General features: G+C 37.7%; 1 protein-coding gene and 1 non-coding gene across 4 annotated transcripts in view; both read left to right on the top strand.

Annotated features, from left to right (window-relative positions):
* POLA1 (DNA polymerase alpha 1, catalytic subunit) overlaps positions 1-24,547 on the top strand; it is a 198,880-nt gene that overhangs the window by 23,697 nt on the left and 150,636 nt on the right. For all 3 annotated transcript variants that reach the window (XM_068687005.1, XM_068687014.1, XM_068687025.1), the window contains exons 17-26: positions 538-599; positions 1,327-1,416; positions 3,042-3,158; positions 4,062-4,237; positions 4,687-4,816; positions 5,148-5,267; positions 6,383-6,479; positions 6,980-7,104; positions 8,881-9,030; positions 9,262-9,384. In XM_068687005.1, the coding sequence (XP_068543106.1) occupies positions 538-599; positions 1,327-1,416; positions 3,042-3,158; positions 4,062-4,237; positions 4,687-4,816; positions 5,148-5,267; positions 6,383-6,479; positions 6,980-7,104; positions 8,881-9,030; positions 9,262-9,384 (1,190 nt within the window). The remainder of the gene's footprint in view (positions 1-537; positions 600-1,326; positions 1,417-3,041; positions 3,159-4,061; positions 4,238-4,686; positions 4,817-5,147; positions 5,268-6,382; positions 6,480-6,979; positions 7,105-8,880; positions 9,031-9,261; positions 9,385-24,547) is intronic.
* Positions 6,713-6,843, top strand: LOC137850378 (small Cajal body-specific RNA 24). Its single transcript, XR_011092521.1, has one exon. It is a non-coding gene; the product is annotated as a small Cajal body-specific RNA 24 (non-coding RNA).

The following is a 24,547-nucleotide window of genomic DNA, read 5'->3' as shown; positions in this document are numbered from 1 at the left end:
TTCAGAAGTGATTTAATAGTCTTCAGACAAAACTGGCATGTTAGGTTAGTAGTTCTTGCAAAGAGACAATCTAGGTGAGATGTTTCTGGGTTTGCATCTCATCAGTTACTGTCTCAGAGCAGTTTTTTAAAAGAAGCTGTAAACTTCTGACCTCTAGATTTGTAGTAGGCACCTTGCAGTACCTCACAGTTGGTTCTTTTTGTGGCTTTTGCTGATCTTTTAATTAATCATTTAATTTATATAATTTAAATAATTTAATTAATCATACCAGCCAGATCAGTGACAGGTGAGGAGATGCATAAGGCTTTTTACATATGATCTTCATTAAAAGACTAATTGTCATCTGGTAGGCATGACTTTTTTAATAAAAAGATCTTGTGCTTTAAACAACATAAACATTAAAGGCAAGTATTCACATAAGGCTAGCTTTTTAGGGTTAGAGGTTAGTTTCCCTTAGCTCCCTTCGTTGTGGATGGATTCTTACAGAGAATACAATTAAGAACATGTATGTAAAAACAAATATGATTTCTCTTGCAGTTGTGTCCAAACCAAATGATTGCATTTTTCCTTATGACTTCAAGGAAGCTATTAAAAAGAAGGTAATTTCATTTTGTTAGCCCTCTGACTGTAGTACTTCAAAATATGAACATCATGTTGCGTTGGGTGAGTCATGTAAGAGAAATATGCAAAGGAATGGCACGGTTATTTCATTAGTTCTCACTCTGCAAACCTAAATCCAGGTATTTGTTGTATTGCTTCTATAAACAGAGGTGTATGCTTTATGCAATTCAGCACTGCTGCTAGTAGTGCTCATAAGATAGATGGGGTGTTAGACAAAAGAGTATGAAACGTTTTGCAAAGAGGATAAAATTAATTTTCATTATACATCAGTATGTACTTGTAATAAGCCAGGAAAATTTTTCTTCTTCCCTTGGATAGTGAAGTCTGTCAAAACTTAGCCTTTCTAAAGGGCAATGGGAGGGTTGACAGAATAATAGAATAACCTATTTTTGTTTTTCCTCTGTTTCTGTATGATCTTAAGCCCACAAGTGAAGGATGTACATGGAGCATTTTCCTGGTGTGCTTGATTCTTAGGAGGCTCTTAAAATATCACTAGACACCTGCATACAAAAGCAAAATGGAAAAAAGCCTCTGAGAAAAGCTTTCTATGTCTACGTGAATGAGAACAAAAAGCCTTGAATTACAGAAGGAAAGGGAGAACTCTGTGGTGCTTTATTATTGTCTCGTAACTAGTAGGGGAGAGGAGATGTTTCCATTTTAAACTTATTGGGTCATTGAAATCAGGTGCTCTCTTGCTCCTTTTAGAATGCTAAAATAGAAATAGCTGCAACAGAGAGAACACTGCTGGGATTTTTCCTTGCGAAGATTCACAAAATTGACCCAGATGTTGTTGTGGTGAGTAGTCCTGAGACTTAGAGAGTTAAATTAAAGCATATTGTCAGTTGGTCAGCTTTGTTCTTTTTCCTTTGTCCCCTTTTAGTTTTTTTTGTCCTTTCTCTAATGTTTATCTCAGACTGCCTCATGAATTGAATTTGCTTATAAGACAGCAGGTATACTTTGGTACAAAGGTGATGCAGAATTTTCCCTGCCAGCATTTTATACATCCTTTTATTTCCCATAATATCTGAAATAGGCAGTTTTTCCATGGTATTTGAAATAAGTATTTTTTTTCTTAACTCAGAAAGACACAAACAACAAAAACCCTTGTGATGTCCCAGAAGAATGGGAGCTCTTTGTATACGGAGTCTTTTTCAGTTTAGATGCTCGTATAATTTTGTATCACCATTTAGATTGTGTTTATACTATAAATCAAAATGATGACCTTTACAAATCCATGGGATCTAAGCAAAGCTTTGTGATGAGCATTCTTTTGTTTTCTACTGTATTGGCAGCTGAGAATTTATTATAATTACTCATTTTCTTTTTTTGTTAAGTTTAATTAGCATACAATCCTGAATTTAATGAAGTTTTGAAGACAAATTGAAGTAATCTGAGGCTGTTTATATACAACTTCGTATTCTTAAGGAGGTGTGTACAAATAATTGGAACAGGTGTTGAGAATAGGATGAAATAAGCAGTCAGATTCCTGATGTGATCCCATCTCACTGTGCCTGGTATCCAGTATTGACCCTACAAGCCTAGCTTCTTGGTGGCTGTGCTAGGCATCAGTGCACTGCAGCCAGTTTTTAAATTTGGGATGCCAGTAGTGGGGATGTGAGAGCTCTGATCCTAGGAACAGCAGAGCTGTGTTGGTGTGATTTAATTTGCACCTGGAGTAATTAGTGCCATTGAAGTAAATGATAGTACAGGTAGAGGACCACTCTATTACAGCTGTAGAGCTTGTGATGATTTTAAGCAGCTTCTTCTGTAGAAACGTATTGTACCACACAGATGGATCTGAAATGGTGAACCGGCAGTTCCTGGTGCCTGACTGGTTGGTCCGTGTAGGCTCTTGTTCATCAGAGTAGCATTTGGCTTGCAGCTGTGGTCACGAGCCAGTGTCATCGATGTCCTTAGCACTGTTTAAACTTGAAAAATATTGCTGGAGTACTCTATGTAAACATTGAGCGACATGTCTGCCTGTCTGGATTTAACAGCAGTGCCTAACCGCAGTGTTAAAGGAAATAAAGTTCCATCATTTTGATGTCAATACGGAGACGTTCATGGATGGAGAGGAAGGGAGTTGCTCGTAGCTAACCTTACATGCTGTATAAAGAATGTAGTCTTTTTCTAGAAGGCTTTTAAATCTTAACCTCTGTTATGGAAGCATAAAGCTGAATTGTGTGTGTTATGAGCCAGTTACAGAGCTGTTTTTGCTCTTCTGCTGAACAGCATTGTTAGTGTTGAAACTAATGAGTACTGTTGATGAACATTCTCTTAGAAAGTGCTTTCCATGAGGGAGATAATGCCATCAATTAGATGAAAAAATCACAAAGGGCAAAGGAATACCGACTGTGTGAAAGTAAGTCTTTCAATTTGCATTTGTCGTAACCTTTTTTTGTTATTTTTTCTGCTGCAAGGGTCATAATATTTATGGATTTGATCTGGAAGTGCTGCTTCAAAGAATTAATGTGTGCAAAGTCCCTCACTGGTCCAAGATAGGTCGACTGAGGAGGTCCAATATGCCAAAGCTTGGGGTAATAAGATTGCTCAAGTCTTTTAAGACCCTTTATGTTGCATATGATTAAAATTGAATTAATTTTGTTGAGGAATTGTAAATGTGACACTGATGTATTTTGACTGTTGGTCATGCTAGATTTCATGTGTCCCGGATCAGAAATGATGAGTGTTTATATGACTTTTATTACAGTAATAAGCTAAACTGATTTTCAAGTTAGGCTAATTTAGTTTACAGATTTCAAGTAGATGATGGTAATGACAGATTAATTGCAATAGTCTTTACTGTAACTGTCTTTGTCTGCTATAACTGTAAAATGAGAAAATGTAATTTGGATTGATTGGTGAATCATCCCATGGAGAATGGCTAGGTTAATAATTCTGTAGTTCTTAGCATGTATTTGTTCAGAGGACAATGTGTGAGGCTCCGCATATTGAAGTGCAAAGCCTGATTGTGCTCGTCTATCCCTGTCTTTCATGGAGGCTGAGCTGAGTAATTTATTTATTTTTTTAACTTTTGGTTCTGCTGTTACTATTAAACAAACAAACAAACAAACAAAAAAAAACGAACCATCCTTGGACCAAAAATAAACAACAAAAAAAATCTATTCCCACATTCTTATTGGGACTGTTCTAATTATTAAAAGGATTAAAAAAATAAATAATACAACGTTCACAACAGTTTAAGAATTAAGGATCTAACTAGTAATGAGAGTGAAGTATCTACTTCTTAACTTCTACATGCACTGAAGTACACCATGAATTCATTTAGGGTGTGATTATAAAGGCTGAATGTTTCAGTGGTAGATGGCTTGACCAAGTCCTGTACGCATGTATTTTGGGTATGTGTTCTCAGTTAAAAATTTGTGTCTATGTTGTTGTTTTTTGTTTTTTGTTTCCTCTACTTGTCTGATGTGGCAAAGGGTCGAGGAGGGTTTGGTGAAAGGAATGCTGCCTGTGGCCGGATGATCTGTGATGTAGAAATTTCAGCTAAAGAATTAATTCGTTGCAAGAGTTACCATTTGTCTGAACTGGTCCATCAGATTCTGAAAACGGAGAAGGTAACAATCCTACCAGAGGAAATCCTAAACATGTACAGGTATGTTGTTGACCTGTGTTTTTAATGCTTTGCTGGAAAGTCTAGGTGCCATTTTGTTTCCTGTTAAGTGACTTTGTGCTTGCTTATTTCATTGGTCATGGGAACACTCACTTAACATACTGGTGTTGGAAAAATAAAATATTATCTTAACAGTATTTGATAATGTTAATTATTCATAATGGCAAGCTGCTGGCGTGTGATGGCTTATTATGTGTGATGCAAATTGATTTGTGAAAGCATTGGTTTAGATACACTAATAGGATGTGTAAACTTGATTTTTTTTAATTTTTAATTTTTAATTAAAAGCTAATAAATAAAATTGCTGCTGAATTGAACACTAATGTCCTAAAAGTACTACGTGAGTTGTGTACCATTTACAGGCCCTATCTACTGCAGATTATGAAGGAGCCTGAATTTACTTTAACAAACGATTCCACTTCTTTTTCCAGTGATTCTCCTCACTTAATATTCATGCTGGAAAACACCTGGACAGACGCCAAGTTCATTCTCCAGATTATGTGTGAGCTGAATGTTCTGCCACTGGCCCTGCAGATCACAAACATCTCTGGGAATGTTATGGTACATTTTTGTAACTTTCTTCCCACCTCTGTTCTCCCACAAATATGGTTCTGTTTTCTTTCTTTGACCGCTAGTTTACATTTACCAGCCCTAACTCAGAATATATGATACGGTACATTTTTTTGCTGTGTGAGAGTTTGATCTAGTTAAATAATAATGTAAAATTTCCACAAGGATGTCACATTTGAGTTTTGTCTGCTACCGATACAACATAATAGCAATGCTAGGTGAATTTACAGTAGATGAAAGACATTTTTAAAATATTTTTGCATGTCAACGTGTGTTTTCAGTGCTTTGCTATAAAATTATTTTTTTCTTCCCCACTCTATAGTCAAGGACAATGATGGGAGGACGATCTGAGCGTAACGAGTTCTTGTTGCTTCATGCGTTTTATGAAAAAGACTACATAGTGCCAGACAAACAAGTTTTCAAAAAGCCTATACCTAAGTTGGTAAGTCTAGTTTTTTCTCTTTTGGATAATTTTTATTAAAAAAAATAAGAATCTGTTGCATATTACTTTTCTGTGAGAACACATAAAACACACAGCCTGTTTTAGATATAACTTAACTTTACAGCTTATGGTTAATGCAAAAAAAAAATGCTTTTGCTGAGTTGACAATGGATAAATGTTTGTTTTAAAAGGATGTTGTATCACCTTTCTCGCATTGTATATCTACGGAAACTGAGTTACTCTTTTAGTTTTAAACTGAAATAAGCCAAGCACTTGGCTTTGTAAGGAAATATTACAGAAGATAGGCTATGTTGCTTAATAGACATACGCTTGTTCTACAATTAAGAAAATCCATTTTATTGATGAGCCATATTTCAAGTATGATCTGTAAGGTAAATAAATGACTTGAGAATATGGGTAAAAGATCCAAGGATGTTTAAGAAAAATCCTCTGGATAATGCCATAGTAAATATGTTTACAGAAATATCTGTGATTGCTAGTAAACAAATTCAAATTTCAGAATGCATTTCTGTCACTATTTTTTGCTTTTTAGTTTTACTTTTAAATAAGTTCAGCAGCAAGTTCCAAAGCAATAAATTTTGCTGATTGTATTACTAAATTTTAAATGATTTGGAATAGCATTGAGCACCTGGAACCAAAATTCTTACTGTAATTAAATAGCAAAATCCTTTTTAGGTCAATAATAATGTTTGTTTAATTGATGCCTACCTATCGTACTTCCAAAAACTAAACTTTGATTTTAAGTGTACAACAATACCTCTTTGTGGGTCATAAGTTGATTATTTTTTTTCTTGGTGTTGACTCTTATAGTCATCCAGAAAATACATAGCAGGTGCTATGTTGAACGATGGCAATTCCTTAAGTCTTTGTCATCTCTCATGGTCAGTTTGTTCCCATAGGAGTTGGCTTGAATGCGTGTTTTAGATGTAGAGAGCTTTAGTAAGGATCATGATGAAAATGCCATGTTTTGCATGTATTTAAGAGGAGCTGTTTGCAGTGCCTCCCAATTTCATATTTGATTTGCCAAAATTAACTCCTCCAAAAGTATGGAAATGTTGGAGACTAGGTATTAATTTTTTAAATGCCAAATGTAGGTGGATGAAGACGAAGATTTTGAAGATCAGAATAAATCAAAGATAGGGAAAAAGAAAGCAGCATATGCTGGGGGCTTAGTCTTGGATCCCAAAGTCGGTAAGATGTGGCAATTTCCTTTCTTCTGTGAAGTTAGATACAGGTAGGTTATGTCAATGCAATGGGCAATCTGTGTATTTTGGGGGAGTTTGGTGTGGGTTTGTTTCATTTTGGATACAATAAAATTCCCAACATGTAATTACTAACCCGGGGGAAGCTTTTTTCTTATTTTTTTTGTAAGGAAATTAAGCTTTTGAGAGGGATTAGGACAGTGTATCTATATAATCTTCTAATGGACACGTAAGTTTTCTTTCAGTTTCTCCTCTATGTGGGGAAAACTGTACAAGTGTCCTATAGTAACACAGAAGCTATCTGTTCAACTCTGATGAGTTAATAGGGTTGGATCGTTCCACTTCTGACAGTTGTATGCAATGGATAGTGGTACATCTCAACAGCTATTCTAAGGGACTTAATGTATTATGTCTCTTAAATGTTAACTGTGGAGCTCAAGTCCTTAGTGAGACTTAGTAATGGTGCGTTTTGTTTAAACTCTGTTTTAGGTTTTTATGACAAGTTTATTTTGCTTCTCGACTTCAACAGTTTGTACCCATCAATTATTCAGGAGTTTAACATCTGCTTTACAACAGTGCAGCGAGTGTCATCAGAAGCACAAAAAAGGGCAGAGGTTTGTGCTGTAACTTGTGACTGTCTTAAGCTTAGTGTGTTTTCTGTGAATTAGCTTTTTAAGAAATTGTTCTCTTTCACTCTGGCTTTTTTTTTTTTTTTTTTTTTTTTACTTTTTCTTCCTCACACTTAGAAAAAGTGATTCTTATTTAAAGGTGCATCATTGGTAAGTTCTGGTTTGGGGTTTTGTGAGTAGTATATCTGTCATCTTCCTTTCAGTAATACCTTCTTAGAATCTTTCTAAATCTATCTTTTCTAGTTTGGTACCTCATGAAACAAGATTTTTAGTCAGGTTCCATTTGTCCTTTTCAGTCCCACGTCCTCCTAGCAATTTCTGAGACCTTTGGCCAATTTTTTAAAGTAGAGTTGCCATAGAATTCATGCAAACATACCTGAATGGAGGAGACACAAGCCTCATGCTTGGGGAAGGAGTGCAGTAAAACTCAGCCTTTGTTAGATAGCAGGGGAACTGTGTGTGTGTCTGTCAAGGAGCGCTCCTGAGACTGTCAGCAGCAGGTGAGACTGTCAGCTTTGCTGCAATCACACTGTTTAACAAAGCACTAAAGTGTATTAAAAGCAACTGAAAAACCACCTGAAGGTGTTGTTCCATGTCCTGTTTCTTTAGCAGCTGTGTTGGCCATGGCCTAGCCATGACTCTTTGTTCTCCTTCCCTCAACTGTGCTGGCACAGTTGGTGGTGGAGCTGTGCTGTAAACTGAAGCAGTGAGCTGGGCAGGGCTAAAGGTTAAACTTGAGGCTTTTATTTTTAACTGGGATCAGCTCACTAGTTGGAATTAGTGCGTTGTCCATAAGTAGTTGTGAGACATAGTTAGTCTTATAACAACTGAAATGTCAGTACCACAGCAGAAACGAGGAGAAAAGTATGTGGAGTTCTTTCATTAAGTTTCACCAAACGTCCTGTGGATTTATCCTTCTTTCTTAAGTGTGCTTCAAAACAGCTATTTTTGATTTGTCTTTTTGATTTCTGTCATGGCATGATATTTAGTCAAATTTTAGTGTTGTTTCTTGTTACCTTTCTTTCTAGGCTGCTATACTAGACTACCAACCTCATAGTCTCTCTATTACTTTTTGTGTATTTCTCTCTCTTCCATTATACTTGAAATATATTTTCATTTTTTTATGACCAATTGCTTCTTCAGTTACATTAAGAGGAAGAATGTGTACTTTCTGTCAGGTTGTTGTTTTGCTGTACTGGAGTTGGTTGTGGTAGGGTTTTCAGTCTGTTATTGTCAATTTCTCTTTTGTCAATTACCTTGTTCAAAGGATCAGTTCCACAGATCCTGTGCTGCATTTTACAGTTCAGAATACCAAAAATATTTATAAGAGAATTAAAAAAAAAAAGTTGTATTATTTCAGCAGGGAAAGGATTGCTTGTGTGTGCTTTTATTTATGTTTTTGTACGTATCTCTTTCACACACTTATGTGTATATTTTTATATTTACATGTATGTGTTTATACACATACTAAAATAAGTAAATAAAAATCTCCCTGCTACTGGTCTATGTCTCTGGGTTTCTTCCAGACAGAACAGCTTCGTTCCTGTCCCCCAGCAGGGACCAAGTGAAATACCACACAAAAAAACCCCTCTCATACTTGTTGTCCTAAGCTGCACTTTGAGTGCTCTTGCAGGAGTAGATACAAGCTGTTTTGTGTGTCTGTGTGTGTGCCCATGCCTCCTCCCCAAGCTTTTCACTTTACACATTAAAACCGAACTCTCAAGAAAAAAAATATGATAAGCAGCAGTGATCATTTGACAGGCTGAAGAAGATGAAGAGATTCCAGAGCTTCCAGACCCATCTCTGGAAATGGGAATTCTGCCGAAGGAAATCAGGAAACTGGTGGAGAGAAGGCGCCAAGTTAAGCAGTTAATGAAGCAGCCAGACTTAAATCCTGACCTTTATTTACAGGTGTGTTTTATGGAACTCCTTTGATTTTTTTTCTCCCACTCCCCTTAAGTGCACTGATCAGCCTTGCAGAATAGGGATGATTAGTAGTGAGCAGTGATTGTAATGTGCTTTACTTGGAGCCCATCATTGCTGCAGACTATATAAAAAGCTGTGAATGTAATTGTGAAGATTGAGTTCTGTTCTCTGTTGGCTATGGTTGTATCATTTTTTGCTGGTTGTGTTTCTTTTCAGTATGATATCAGACAGAAAGCTTTGAAACTCACTGCTAACAGTATGTATGGCTGCCTGGGATTTTCCTACAGCAGATTCTATGCCAAGCCTTTGGCTGCTTTGGTGACCCATAAAGGGAGAGAGGTAAGTCATTAAACAGGTTGTGAACACATGTACATAAAAGTGAATTTGAGCTACCTGGTTTTCATTGAATTGGAAAGTGGTCTTTACTTGTTTTCAAACCTGATTTTGGTTCCATAACTGTAGTGTTTATCTTTCTTGTACTGCAGAAAAAAAAAAAATCTGGTGTCTGGAAAAGAATCAGATAAATGTCTCAAACTGTGACAAGCTGAAGCTGTAGCTTCAGCTAGAGGCGTATTTTGAATTAAAGTTTAGTTTCAACAGACTGGCTTATGGTGACAAAAAAAATCAGGTCTGCTTTCATGTTTTCCATGGATTTCTAGTTCTGCTTTGATGGTTCAGTCTTGATTTAGTGGTACATGTCAGCTTGGATGAGCTTGTCTTTGGCCAATCTGTCCTGTGCCCTGGTATGTTGAGTTTCCTGAAAATGTGAATTTAGTGACAGGAATAACTAGTCCCTTGGTGCCAGTGGATTGTGGATTATGTATTAGGGCCTTATTTTCAAAAACCGGCCCTTCCTTAGGGTGAAGCTTCACATTAGCCTCAAGAGGTCAGATTTTTTTAAGAGACTCTAACTTTATAGGCAAAACTACTCTTCCCATTGGTTAGGATGGCAGCTGAATGCAGACCACATCAGTTGGGGATAAAATAGTCATTTCAGATCCAAAGCGTACCACTCCTATACGGTGTCTTAAACCACATTTTTTTCATGGTGCTGCTTGAGAGCTCTTTATAAAAGAGAATACCAAGCAGTGATCTGCAGAGGTCCAGGGAATGAACGTGACAGTGTTTGGTCAACCTGTTAGTTTGTTTAGTTTCCTCCAGGAGGGAGCTGGATGGGTTGATGTCGGGGTTCAGAGGCATGTGCTCCTTGTTGGAGGTCCCTTTACAGCTTCCAGCTAACATGCGTAAGAGTGTTTTGTTTCTGATAGCACATCTTTATTTTTCAAAGACCTCCCATCTGAGTAGTTCTCTAGAGGCAACCCAACATCTGCTGACCTCCTGGGATTTATGTAACCAGTATGCTTACTCTTATACACGTGTTTAACTAGGAAATAATTTCCAGTTTTGATAACAGTAAATGAGGTACGCATCATGTGAATTCTGATGTTGGCACTTCCTGTAAGGAAATAGTGGTGTGTATGTTGTGTTTTTTTAAGATTCTGATTTATTTGTCTACAAAGTTGGCATGAGAAGCAGCTGAATGTCATGTAGTTTTTATTTTCTAGCAGTGTTTTACAAGTCATGCATTTTACTTTTTTTTTCTAATGATCTCCATTAGTCATGTTGAGCACCTGTCACAAACTAGGCATTGTATAGATACCAGAGCTTTTGGCTTCTGTGTTTAAAAGGAAAAATCCTTTGTAGTTGCACATACGGTTTGTTCTCAGTTGTCTATGACTTACCAGTTATGAGATACTAGAGCATCAAATCGTGGTGTTCTGCATTATAGAATTGTACAAACACGGAATAGGTTGGGTTGGCAGGGACCTTAAAGCCTGTCTGGTTCCAACGCCCTGCCATGGGCAGGGACACTTCCCGCTAGACCGGGTTGCTCAAAACCCCATCCAACCTCGGTGTTGCAAAGTAATGGTGAAATGGGTTACTGATTGGTGGGGAAATCTTGGAGTAGTTGGTAGGGAATGCTTTGAGACACTTTTTTTTCACGTATTTGATGTTTGGTTAAGAAGGATTTCATACCTCTAAAATTCTGTTGGTGCTAGACCTGAGCTTGCTTTCTGCGTTCTTTGCACACGTTTGCACATACGGTTGTGTTGCTCTGAGTTTGAGGAAGGACTTGATACTTTGACATGCTCTTGCCTGAAAATGTGTTGTCTTCAGCGCAGTTCTAAAAGTATGTCTGTGATGCAAGGCTGCAGGGAGCACAGCGCAGAGCTGCTGTGGATGTTCACAGGAGCCAGGCTTCAACTGACAGCACTGGTGCTGTGATCAGTGGAGTATTAACGTTGTGGTAGGTCTCTTCTGGTACAGCACCTCCTGTAGGGCTAAAGTTTTTAGTTTTAAGTTCTTTTTTAGTGGTCTTTGAAGTAGGTTAGTACTTGTTATTCTGGATGCTGCGGAGATAACAAACTTTTGAAAACTTGAGAATTTTCAGAGCGATCTGTAGTTTTGTACTTCTGTGTAAGTATAATAGATTGTGATGAAATACATTGCATACGCTCTGTTATGGAAACTGGCATTTGTATGTAGGTAGTCAGTAAATGGATACAACTTTATAAGTTCCTAATTTCTTGACTAGTGCTTTTCTGCCATAAAAGATGACAGGAGATGACCCCTTAGCATTCTGGTTTATTTTTATTAGTTGGAATAGTTAATCTACAAAAATGTTCCTCTAACTTTATTTTAGTTTTTCCATTCACAGGTTTCCTCTTACCAGTAAATGCTAATACAGAATAGGTGAATGTTAAGTATCAGGGGATTTGGCTCTTCCATATGAAAAGGTAAATTAAAAAATAACTATTGAAGAAAAAATGTTAATGTTCTAAACTTTAGTGGCCGCTTATGATGATCAATAATCAGTAGCTCTTTTATTTTTTATTTTTTGGTGAGGATCTGGAAAATGCAGGTAGGTTTGCAGATGTCTCTAATACATATAATGTATATGTATAGGTGGGAAAAGTACTGTATAGGATGAAAAGTGAAATTAATATTTTTTTTTATAAAATTATAGTTCAACCATAAGTCTTAACAGAATAATTCAAAGCAGAGAATGTACATTTCAAACTGAAGTTCTTAAAGCTCACCACAGCATTCAGTTCTAGCATAGCTGATAGAGAATAAGCATTGACTTCTATGAACTGCTGCTTTCTAGTTGCGTGACTGAAGACCCCATGGCTATAGGAAGGCTGGGTACTGCAGGTGTGTAGTGCTGAGTGTTTTGGATTGCCTCTCGTGGACGGTAACTTTGTTTTGTGGTTTGGCTGTGCCAATGCATCGAATGTAGTGGAACTACCACTGAGTTCCTTATGATGACTAAAACTTGTGATTATACGTTGCTAGCTTAAGATCTTCTTTTACGCTGTGTTAGTGTATGACCTGTTCATGTTAATGTAATAGCAGAATTGTTAAATGCAACATAGGAAAAGTGGCATTTATAAAGTCAGATCACAGTGCTAGGGCAGGGTCATCTGTAAACCTTTGACAAAATTTCCCCTAAGAGCTCAGCTGTCATCAGTCAACCTTAGTGAGATATGTGATAGTGCTCAAACTTTATTTACCTTGTAACATGCAGCAGGAACATACGAAAGTCTTACAACTCCGGTCATACATAGGCTGGATCTAGAAGAGCAATTAGTGTGCCTCACTCATTCCTTTGAAGGAGGTATGTTTTATCTGGGTAGTGTAGTAATGGAAGGGATTTTTCACTAGATGGCGATAGAGACCTTGAGATCATTAATCAATTAAGGCTTTCATTTTTGTCACAAAGTGTTTTAAATGTTGGCTATATGTGTGTGTTTTTTTTTTCAGATGGGACTTCTGTGTTTGTTTGTTTATTTATTCAATTGTGGGTAATCTCCAGCAGGGAAGGTGGGGTTGTGTCAGTGTGAAATTTCTCTGAATTTAACGTATTGTATATCAAAAGTAGACAGGGCAATTATCAATGTATTTTGAAGAAAAAAATGAGCAAAAATTTAGGATGGGGGAGTTAAAACCATAGCTCAGATCCATTTTACCTTTTCGGAAGAAATAAATGTTCTCCTATTTTGATTGTTAGAAACATCTCAGTTCTTGTTCTTACAACAAATTTAAAGATTAAAAAAAATATTTCTGTATTTGTAATCCAAACGATACGTTATTGATCGAGAGTGATTAGAAAGATTCATTAGAAGGATTCTGGGCTTCCCCTGCCCCCTTCTCTGTTACTAAGCGTTTGCCTGGGCATTGCTCTTGTTGTAACGACAGCAGTTGCTTGCATGGAAAAGTAATAGGAAAATATTTAATATATTTTTAGATGTCCTTTAATGTAATTTAACAACTGGAAACAAGATGAGTTGGTGTTGTACAGCCAGCCAGCCCTGCACTAGCAGGCAGTGTAAGGTCATGCCTTTCTAGCCTCTTTAAAGGACAAGTCTTTTGATGAAGTGTCAGTTGTCTGATTTCCCAAACTGAGGATGCCCTCTACTGCAGGATTTTCTTACAGGACAGCAAAGTTATTGAGACAGTTTTATCTGTAGACAGGGTGGTTGCTAATGGCTATCACTCAAAACCATGGCCTTTAATTTTTCTACATTGGTTTTCATTGTTACGCATTTTTGCCCATGTCGCCACCAAACTTGCTTTTGAAAGGAAAATCACACATTTGCTGTTTTCAGCCAAGCTAACAGGTAGATCTGCTGTTACAGTATGCAAAATAGAAGGGGGAGAAAGGCAATTGGGCTAATTCCAACTTTCTCATTGAGATCCTTAGATACATTCTCAATTAATAATTAGTTTAAGGCCCTGGCAGTCAAAAGGAATGAATAAAAGCATGTTATTGCAGCAGTCTGGGAAAAGAAAGGATGAGGGAGGAGAAAGACAAAGTGGAGAAAGATGAGCTCACTTAAAATAAAATAAAAAAATAAGGAAGGGTAGGTAAGCAGGCTAATGGCTGTCTGTTGTAATTGTATTCTGTAAAAAAAAAAAAAATAAATCCAGGCATCTGTGCTTTTTTTTTTTCCAAGTCTTGTTCATCCAGGTAAATTGATCATCGTGTTCTTTCTCTTAATAGCTTCTACAGCCTTTGTTAAGCAGGCTGCATAAACTGTCATGTGAGTGGGGCAATTGTCAGGTACCTGGTTTCTTCCATGTAGTAGCATGGGAGAAACGGGAATGTTAGATGAGGGAAAGGAGCCTCCGAAATTCTCATCTAAGCATGCCATCTATATTTAAACAAGGAATACATTATCAGCGTTACATTTTTGGAAGACTTAGAACTTGGTAACAAAAGTCTAGGCAAAGAGTTTCTTAATTGCTTTTAAATATAGAAATGACAAACTGAAATCTTCCGAGAAGTAGCGCGAAGTTGTTGCAGTGTCCCGAAATGGAAGCTGTTGGTGTCAAACCAGTGCTCACTATTGTTAAATTGATCGTTATCTATGCAATTGTGAGCCAGTAGAAAAGCTGTGTACGTTCTTCTGCATGCTAATATCCAAAGCAAGTTACAATAGACATTTCGAGGGAAAGGCTGCTTACAATCTGAAAATGCAAACTGAGTGCCAAGTAGTAGAAAAATTGTGGAACATCTTAACATTTGTTGAAATTGAATATTATTATTTTAAGTCAAGTGCGTGAGATGGCATCTGGTCTGATAAAGACTTCTGTATCTCCAAAGAGAGGAAATGAAATATTTCAATTAAAAACCATGGCCAGAATATTCAGTGAGAGAAGGAAATTAGCTTGAAGGAGAGTTTTCATTTTATTTTATTTTTGGGTGGTGTTCTTTAACGAACAGAAAGGTTTTATGCAATGGATGTTCACTTAGAAATGTTGAGGAAGGTTGATCAGATGTGAGAGGTACAGCAAGTTGGAGGGATACAGAGGCTTTCTTTTTTGCGGCTGCTTATTTTACGATTGTGCTGTCACCGGAGGTGTGGTGCCTTTCACTTCCTGACTGCTGATTTCCATGGATGGGTTCTAGCAATTGCATGGCCACATGGTGAGTTGGATCAGCCTGGTGGTCTGACTTGAAAACTAACTCTAGGGGAAAACCAAATTGATTTTTGTTGGATCAATGACTCAGTGACTCACTGCATGCTCTTAGAGCTGATAGAAAGGAGGAGGTCAGAAATTGGGGGCAGACCCAGTATGAGATACAAGGGGTCAAGCATCACCAGCCTTTTTCCCGCTCACACCTGACTGTGAAACTGTAGGATTAGTGTTAATAGGATGAACACTTGGGGTTTTTATTTGTTTGTGTTTTTCCTCCTCCAGTACTTTTATTTCTTCTTATGGTTTCCTATCTTGCATTTTGTTCCCGTGTTGCCAAAAGATACAGCTTTTGCTTGAATCTTAACGTGGCTGCCTAGGTAACAGCAAGATACTCCTCACTCAAAATCGTGGTAAAACTGAGAGCCGGGGTATGAGGAGACTTTAAGGAGCAAGGACTCTGGCATATTTTTCAGAGTACCTGAAATGTAGCAGTACGTGCCCTTGTAGGAGCCACGTGTGTTGGGTGAGAGCTGGTCCCTCAGGATTAGGAGAGGTGGAAATGTCTGTCCACATCCAGTGGCAACAGGAAGGACTCGCGTATGCCATAAAATGGTGGGCATATGTGAATTCAGAGAGTTTGCCACACTTTGGCTTTAGAATAACTGAAGAAATAATTTCATCCTGCCTATAATATTGTAGGAATTATGAGATTCAAAAAAAAAACCATCTTTTGTGGTTCTTTTCTCTGAGTACAGGCATGGAGATGCCTCATAGAAGAGGTATGTAGGAGCACAGGAGCTCCACCCTGAAGATGTCTGCTTTTGCAACAACACAGCTCCATTTGTAAACTGATTAAGTTCCATTTTCAAATAAGTTCGTTTTCTAATACCCACTATTAAGGTTGGAGGAATACCAGTGCTAACTGCTGTTTAATTTTTTCTCTAGCCTGTGTATTTGTTAGCACCGTAAGTCTTTGCAGTATGTGTTTTCTTAGTGCGTTGGTAGCTTGCCATAAAATATTTGGGTTTTTGAGACTTAACAGAAGTTGTGCTTCAGGATATTATTGCCTCACTCATTTATCTTAAATTGGACTTCGGCCTATTCTAGAAACCATGGTTTTAGATAACTAGATGCTAATAAAATGTTCAGAATATGAGACGTCAAATTAAGGGAGAAAATCCATTTTCCTTTTCAAGCACTCCTGTACTCCTAAGAGTATAGAAAAATGATCTAACTGAAGTGTCTGTTTCCCACAAGACTTAAATATTCATACTGTTCTCAAAAATGTGACACTTTGATCTCACAACCAGCATTCACGTGTATTTCCTGGGAACGTTGCCCACTGTGCAAAAGCTCTCTGTTGTGAAATGCACGTTATTAGAAGGTCAGTTTTGCTGCATAGATTGTCCTGTGGTCTCTTGCATGTATGGCCTTTTGCTGGGCCTATACCAGGATTCATTGGCTTAATTTAGAAGATGTACATGAACAGCTTATGCTATTCTCAGATGAGGTGGTTTGTTCAAGACCTCTGTTTATCTGTGGGAGGCAGACTGTCTCTACTGCTGTTGGTACAGCACACTTGTTAGAATACAGGATGTTCTGATACGTGACATCAAGAATTCTGCTTGGAACAAAGGGTTCTTGAAAGCTAGACATAGTTCAGCAAGGTGAGATGTGTTACTTGATGCAGACTTTTTTAATGTAGGTAGGCAAGGTTTGACGCAAGGAAAGCTGTAAGTCAGGCCTATAGACTAAACTAATTTCTTCAGACTTCCTCTGCAGAAGAGAGGAGGCAGTGCCAAAGCACTGAAATGAATAATGAATGAAATAAATCCCCTCCAAATTTTAGAGTTTGATAAATGGTTGAAATGCATGTGAAAGCCTAACTTACATTTGCTCTCTTTATTTTCATTCCAGGGGCTTTACATAATATAATGCAGGAGGTGTTGCTGGTGGTAGTGTTGTCTTCAGCTTCAGGCTATGCCCTTTATCAGACTTACTGGGTAAGGTTTCAGGGAGTAGGGTTAGATTATATGTGTTGATATCTGGTCTACAATTTGATACTTGCGTGCATTTGCTGATTTGAGCAACTAAAAATCCCATTTTAACACTTGGTTTAGCAAAATTGAAAAAAAAATACAGCTCCCTTTATCTTTCTCATGTCTAGTCTTTTGTGTTTTCATAGTTCTAACTGACAGTCTTATGGGGAAAAAAAAATATTTTTTTAGGTTGTCATTTGAACCTTACTGCAGGTACTACCTCCCAGCAGTCATATCTAGCTGAGCTTGTGCTAGGCTTGGTGATTACATGAGACTAGAGAAACACTTAAAATTTGGGTAATGACGTTGGGAAGCTCTGTATGTTGTTTTTTAAGACGTAAAAAAAATCACCAAAGCTTCCGAGTCCTACTGAGATAGGAGTAGACAGTTGTAGCCAAACAGTTGCTTCACTGATTCATCTCAGATTGATTAAGCCTCCTTAAGTTAATGCTTTCTTTATAATTGCTTGCCTTGTTCGTGGAATGGACCAGAAATTGGTGGGTTTAAATGAATGGTAGTTATCAGGAGAGCGGGACTGTGTGCTGAGCTGCTTTGCTGAAGTTCAAGGTCACGTTTCCTGGAAGACCTGTGTAAGAAAGGTTTGTGATTGTGATGTAGAAGATCTCCAGGTACAAACAGCTTTTTGTTCAAGTAAAGGGAACCTGCAGAACAGTTGTCCAGAAAAAGGGTAATTACCCTAAGGTAATCATTGTTTCCATGGGCAGCTTTCCCCCTTCAGTTTGGTGTTCTTAGTTGTTTTCTTTATGTCCTCATTCTGTTAGGCAGTGCCGCAGCTGATACACTAAGGGTTAACTTCCTCTTTTCTCTGATTGACTTTAGTGTAGCGAATGTTTTCTGGTGTTAGTTCACTGTTCTTCCTTGGTGCTTTTTATGTTACTGGGATACCCATCTATCAAAGGCTTTCTTGTATTTTAATTTGGAATTAACACCTGGAAGACTGACACAAAACCACAAGGAAATCTCAACTCAGTTTTCTAAGTGTTTTGCAGACTTCCCATTAGTTTTGTTCTGATTGGAATTTCACTTGCTGAACCTAGGACTTCCTTGACTTGGATTTTTTTTGAACTCCCTGGCTATGAGGCAATGACAGCTGATGTTTTGGTTTTCATGCAAGAACTTCAATTTCATCCCCTCCCTCTCCCTGTCTCTCTCGGAACTCAGCATAATTAGCATCTTTTAACTTAGGCAAATATCATTTCTGTATTGGCACAGAAATCTATCAGTTTCTTTAAGTCATAATAGCTCACTTGTCTTGATGTTTTAATATGTATTATACCTCTTTTTTTTTTTTTGCTTCAATGCATAACTTTATATTTTCCAACTTACAGTTAAAAGTAGTCATCCTAGAGGAAAAGAAAAATCAATGAGAAGCCTGTACTTAGACTGAGAACCCCTGCAGAAAGCTTTGATTAGAGAAAAGCTTTAGATCTGACTCTTACACACAATTGTCCATCAGGTGGCCAGTCATTTTGGCATGTACCACTATATACCACAGGTGCTAGAGATGGAAAAAGGTCTATTACATCATGTAGTTCATCTTCCAAAATATGTATATAGTTAATTCAGTGAGACAACTCTGTTCTGTTGTCGAAGACTGTTGTCCTTCAAGAGACCAATTCCAGTTTTAATTTTGCCATGGCTTGTGATCTGACTGCTTTTAATCACTAATTTTTAATAGATTTGAAGGCTGACGATGAGCCTGCCTTCAGTAGGAATGAGTTAATTGACAGGTGTCCTGAAGTTCCACGTTCTTGGCAGCGGTCCAGGATGACAGAGCAATAATGATTTAGAAACTGTCATTCCTTCCTTGTTAAAGGATTGAAGGAAATCTGTGAAGTTATTAACTACTACTCACCTCTAACAGATTGTGAGAAGATCATTATGGCATCTAATTAGTTTAGATTACCTCCTTTATGCTGAATGTTTTATTTATTTATTAAATTCCTTTGCGTACTGACTTTTCTTTTCCCTTTAATGTTCTAGATGGCTATTCTGGGGATTTGAGTTATGGGATCATGTTCCTGTGTGGTGTAATTAGTAAAGCTATTTAAATGTTATCTGGAACCCATTTACTGTATCTCTCAGTTGCTGCTGAGTTCAGTGGGAATGCTTTTATGTAAATCATGGAACGATGCTTCTGACTTCTAACAAGATTGGGCTGACTTTAGGGGGCTGAAATGCTTCATCTAGGAATAAAAATGTCTTGTTGAACCAAGGATGGAAGAGTATAAAAGCTGCCACTTGCTAAAAGTGTATTGTGCTGACATATATATACATACAAATTGAATTAGTTTTGGTACTCCTACAGTGGGAAAATTCTCACTGATCCTAAAAAAAAATAAAAAAATAAAATAGGGGAAAGCTGTCACACAATAAATTTTCCTCTGAACTTGCATTCTCTTTGTCAAAGTGGGCCAATGTTCCTTGAGACCTTACCCTGTAGGCTACAATTTCTACATCTCTCTGACTCTTCAGCTGGCATATTTGGAACTGGAAACTGATCGCTTGGTGGGGAGGGGGCAGATTCTTTCCTTTTACTTCCTTCTGTGTCATTCTTTAATGAATGTGATTCTTTTTACGGTTAGGGGCTACTTGCACTTTTATAGTGACCTAATGGCTTTCATAATAATTCTGGTTGCTTTTAGGCTTCTTCAGTCCTAATCTTGTTGGATTTTACAAGCAAATGCATTTTTTTTCCTCCATTCAAATAAAAACCCTTTCTTTTCCCTACCCCTCCTCTAGTCCAGACCTTTTGCTATCTGTTACTTTGCTGGTGGATCTTGAACTTTTATTTTTCAATTATTTGAAGAAAGTAATTGGTGGTCTCTCATCTTTCATATATAAGCAAGTAATCTAGTTTGTGTTTTTTGTCGTCGTTGTTTTTTTTTTCAGTAAGATGTGTTTCTGACATGCTGACCAAGGGAAGATTAATAAATTGTGGCTTGTGTTTGTGTCTCTCAGTTTTCAGCCTGCAGTGTGAGCTTGTGTCACTCTGTCATAAATACTGTGTTAAATTACAGCAATTTTTTTTAAGAAACTGTTTGATTTTTTGCCAGGGATTCCTGAGCCATCTAGTAATAGTTTCAGGGATCCTATTCCTTCTCTGAAAATCAGTGCCAATTTTGGACTGTGCAGCTGTCCCAGTTTCCTTTTCATTAATTTTCACCGTAGGAATAAATGTTTGTTGTCCAGTGTTTATTATATTAGCTTATTAAATGTCAGCTATTTCCTTCCCCAAAGGGATTTTGCTTTAATTTTTTTCCCCCCAATGGAAAAAAAAAAAAGTAATATATCTGTCAGAGGAGATCTGGATATGGTACAGCAGTATGAAGTGGCATTTATCTGACTGCTCCAGAAAGGATCCTTCTGTTATTCCATACAGTACTGCATAGTTTTAAGCTCAGCTGGTCTGCATAATAGGGGAGAGCCTCTCTGCTAAGTCAAGCAACTTCTTTTGCTGCAAAGAGCATGTGAAGCATGCATGGTAATAGATTAGCACAATTATCAAGTATCAGTACTGACATAGGATTTGTCCCTGGCCTTTTCCACCTTAACCTAAGGAAAGCCTGTTTTGTGACTGTCTGCTCCTCTCGCTGAGAAGAACTGGGGTTAACAGTTTATTAATAGTTTGTGTTGTACATAGACCATCACAGATCTGCTCTGGCTTCTTGATAAGCTTTTATTTTCTTTTCAATTTTATGCTGTGATACTACTTTTTCCACTAAGTTCTTCTGACAAAGTGTTGGAAGTAGGCATCTTACGTGGGGTCTGGATTTTGAAGGTTTTTTTAACAAAAAGTTGTAGCTTTTTATGCTTAACCAATTAATCCAGTCTTTACAGAACATGGAGGTACTTTTTTTCTCTTTAATTGTGAATATTTGTGTCCTCGCCAATAGTTGTTTTAGGACTTCAGCTATCCACTGTGTTCTGCTCCTTTGGGGTTTTGAGCTGTAACAGTGAATAAAGGGGGAGATGGGAGTCTGGGAAAACCTAAACCTGTATATATAGCCATAGTGGGAGAGAATTCCTTTACGTGTTTTGCTTTTAGCTACCATTTAAACATAATGGGCATGAGTGCTTAAATGTTAATTCAGCTGTACTGGCAAGTGTTTGGACAAGAGTAACGTAATGCGCAAATAGATTTTTTGAGACAGCAAGTAATTGATTTCCTTTTTATTATTTTAGTTCTGTTTTCCCATTTCTTGCCTTCTGTTTCTTCCCAGCTGAGTACTCTTATCATCCTTTTTTGGTGTGTGGTTACTTGGCGGTGGGGGTGGAAGGAAGGGGTCAGTGGGTTTGTTGATGGGTAGTTCCACAGATCAGCTCTCCAAAAATCCTGGCAACTTCTCTGATTAGTGCAAGGCCTTGAGGTTAAAACTTGGGGGAGAAACATGAAAATGACTTGTACCCCAGCATTCAGTTCAATCAGTGTGTTAAGTGTGTAAGGATGAAGTAAAATAATCTTGAGAAGATACCTGTGGGTTTTCACCTGAAAACACCAAGTGCTCAGAATTGGTAAAGAGAAATTACTGCATTACACAGGGCATATGAGGGCAAGCCCAACTCTGTGAGTCCAGTAGTGGGCAAAACGTCAAAGAAGCTTGGATAATAATTAGTTCTTTTCCTGCGTGTATATATAAAAGAGTAACTAAATGTTAGGTTCCCCTTAACTCAGACTTGAGAGTTGATGATTGGATTTGAACAAATTCTTCTTTACTGAAAAGCAAGCTTCTCATAAGGGAGAGGACTTCTGCTGTCTTCCTGTGATGCACCTGGTACTGGACTTTCTGTGAAAGATACATGGATGGGCTACATCTGAAACCTCGTACAGTAGGATAAGAATCCCAGCTTGAGTAGGTTTGATTTTTATTTTTTTTTAATCCTACAGAAGAGAGCAGCTGGCTAAGATCTGTGGAAGTCAAGCTTCCAGCTCTGCTCCTTTTTTGCTGATGCCTTGTGTTGAACTCTTCCTGGAGGATGAAATGTCTCTTGGCACATTTGTTGCCATCTGCTGTTTGTCTCTGTTGATAAGGCTTAGTTAGCAGTTTTCCTAGGAAAGTGCATAACATAGCTCCAAAAGCCGCTACGTTTACCTGTTGCTGTGGGAATAGGCAGCCCCTGCTCTAAATGTTTAACTTTTCCAGCTGGTACATATCACTACTGTTTCGGATGACTAATGTGAAAAATGATAATTGAAACGAAGTCTGTTACATAGTAAGCTTTAATTAGTTATACTGCTTCATACTCGTTTACCGTTGGTGCTAATGCTCTTGAAATTAATTGGTACTAAAGGGGGTTCAAAGTTGATATGCAGTCATTACTGTTATAATGTGTTAGATTACTATGTAATGTGGCTTATTAGGTGATCTCCTTCTCGATTATTGCTGCAAGTTAACAATGCTGGAGTAATTATCTTACAAACAATAGTTTTGCTCACAAGACAGATGCAGCCTGAGTCTTCCCGTGGAGTTCAAGTGCCTGCTGTATCCCAGCTAATAGGCAAGGGACGGTGATCTGCGCATGTCACCCAGCAGCAGATGGGGAAGATTTTTAGAAAGTGGGGTAGCACACTTTCAGCCCTTCTATTATGCTAATAAAGTTTTTGTGTGAGAGCGATAGCAGTGTCAATAGCCATAATCTATCAATGACATCAACTTCTGGCATGTGCAAGCGATCAAAGCAAACACAGAATGCCCTTGTGTGCATAGCTGGACAGTGTAAACCAGTTGCTACTAGAGTGAAGGTCAGCTCTCATTTTCCGAGAACAGATTAAATATCTAGCGTACACATTCATTACACTTTTTTTGAACAGAAGTTATGATTTGGCTAAAATGGGGGGTTTTGGGTCATGGCAGTTTGTGGACTCCACAGGAATTTAACCCCCAAATAGTTACGCTGTTGTGTGTCAGTGGTGTACTGTGGTGCAGCTTATGTTGGGCTACAAGCATGATAGAAGAAATAATTTTACTGAATGAATATTATCTAGTTAATACAAAGCATTACTAAGTTAGGCAATATATGCTTAATTCCTAAATTCCTGAATTTATATTTAAGATGGTAGGGCTCATATCAGAAATCAGTTAGAAGTGAAGATGACTATTTTTTTCCAGAGTTGGAGAAAGGGAAAATTATGATTGGAAAACCGTGGAAGTATGTGGCAGCATGGCTGAGAAGAGCCAAAGCACACCCCTTGCTGGCCACTCTCCACAATGCCCTCAGGAGGACATTCAGGTGCTGAATCCCTAGATTTCTAAGTGTCTTGATCTGGGTTCTGATACTATTTTAAGTCCTTCTTTACAGCCAGCATGCAAATCTTTATTTAGGACCATCTTTCAGGAACTGCAAACAGCAAATCAGGTATTTATTTCATGCCAGTAAATTCCTGTTTCCAGGAATGAAAAAGCCTAGCTGCCAAATCTGCTTAATTTTCTCGTTCTCTCACTTACATTCTTAGAGACTGAGAATAAATTTAACAAATTCAGAAGTGTACTTTGTGGATGGACATGTTTCATGTGTGAATTTTGAAGATGTCACTCTTTGAAATGAAAAGAGTGATTACAGAGTAGACTGCTTAGTATGTTTTATTAGAAGCATCTGTGGAACTTTACAATGGATATAGTCCTTTGCAGCTATAGCAATCTCACACTTCTTGAGTAGTATCAGCTTACAAGATAGAATCTGGAGCATGCAGATAGATAATAAAAACAGTAAAAACTGCCATGCATGCAGCGGGTCAACTTAATGGGAATGGTTCTGAAGACAGAATTTCATATTGGATATTTTAAGCTATTAAACTTACTGCTTAGGGATCTTTTTCTGCCAATCTTCAGTATTTACATTTATGACGCCTAGTTCTCTTCTGAAAGTTACTGTAGTCACCCAGAATCAAAAAGATGAAGAGTGCAAAAAAGAAAAAAAAATATTCTCATGACTTTTTCATAACCATTACTCTTCAGGTGAGGAGTTACAGATGGGGGGCTACAGGATACTGGAGCTTAATTCATGTGCAAGCCTGTGAAGAGAGAAAGAGAGGGAGGGACTTAAGTGCCTGTTTCAGTTCTTTCACACTTACTTTTCAGTAAGGAATAAAAAATAAGAATGGATTTCTTAAATCATTACGCAGTAGATGAGATTCTTCTGATGGTATCTATCAAACACCTCTATTTGATAACAGAGGATTCCTCAGCAGTGGATTCATTTTGATATTTCAACCTCAAAACCAAGTTTGCGTGTTCAAGTCTACTAAAATTGTTGGTGTCATGTGTCTAATAACCCATCTGCCTGAATGATGATAAAGCCTCCTACTTAGTCTGTCTACCTCGAGGGAATAATCTAGGAGCCATCCTGACAGTACTGCTCTGAGCCAACAAAATGTTGTTTTTTTTTTTTTTTCCCAGGAGTTCCCTTTGAAACATAAATTATTTTTAAGGCAGCAGTGGTAGGGGCCCTGAAACCCT

Source organism: Anas acuta, chromosome 1, assembly GCF_963932015.1.
Source record: "Anas acuta chromosome 1, bAnaAcu1.1, whole genome shotgun sequence".
Taxonomy (NCBI): Eukaryota; Metazoa; Chordata; class Aves; order Anseriformes; family Anatidae; genus Anas; species Anas acuta.
This window is presented reverse-complemented; position numbering and strand designations above follow the sequence as displayed.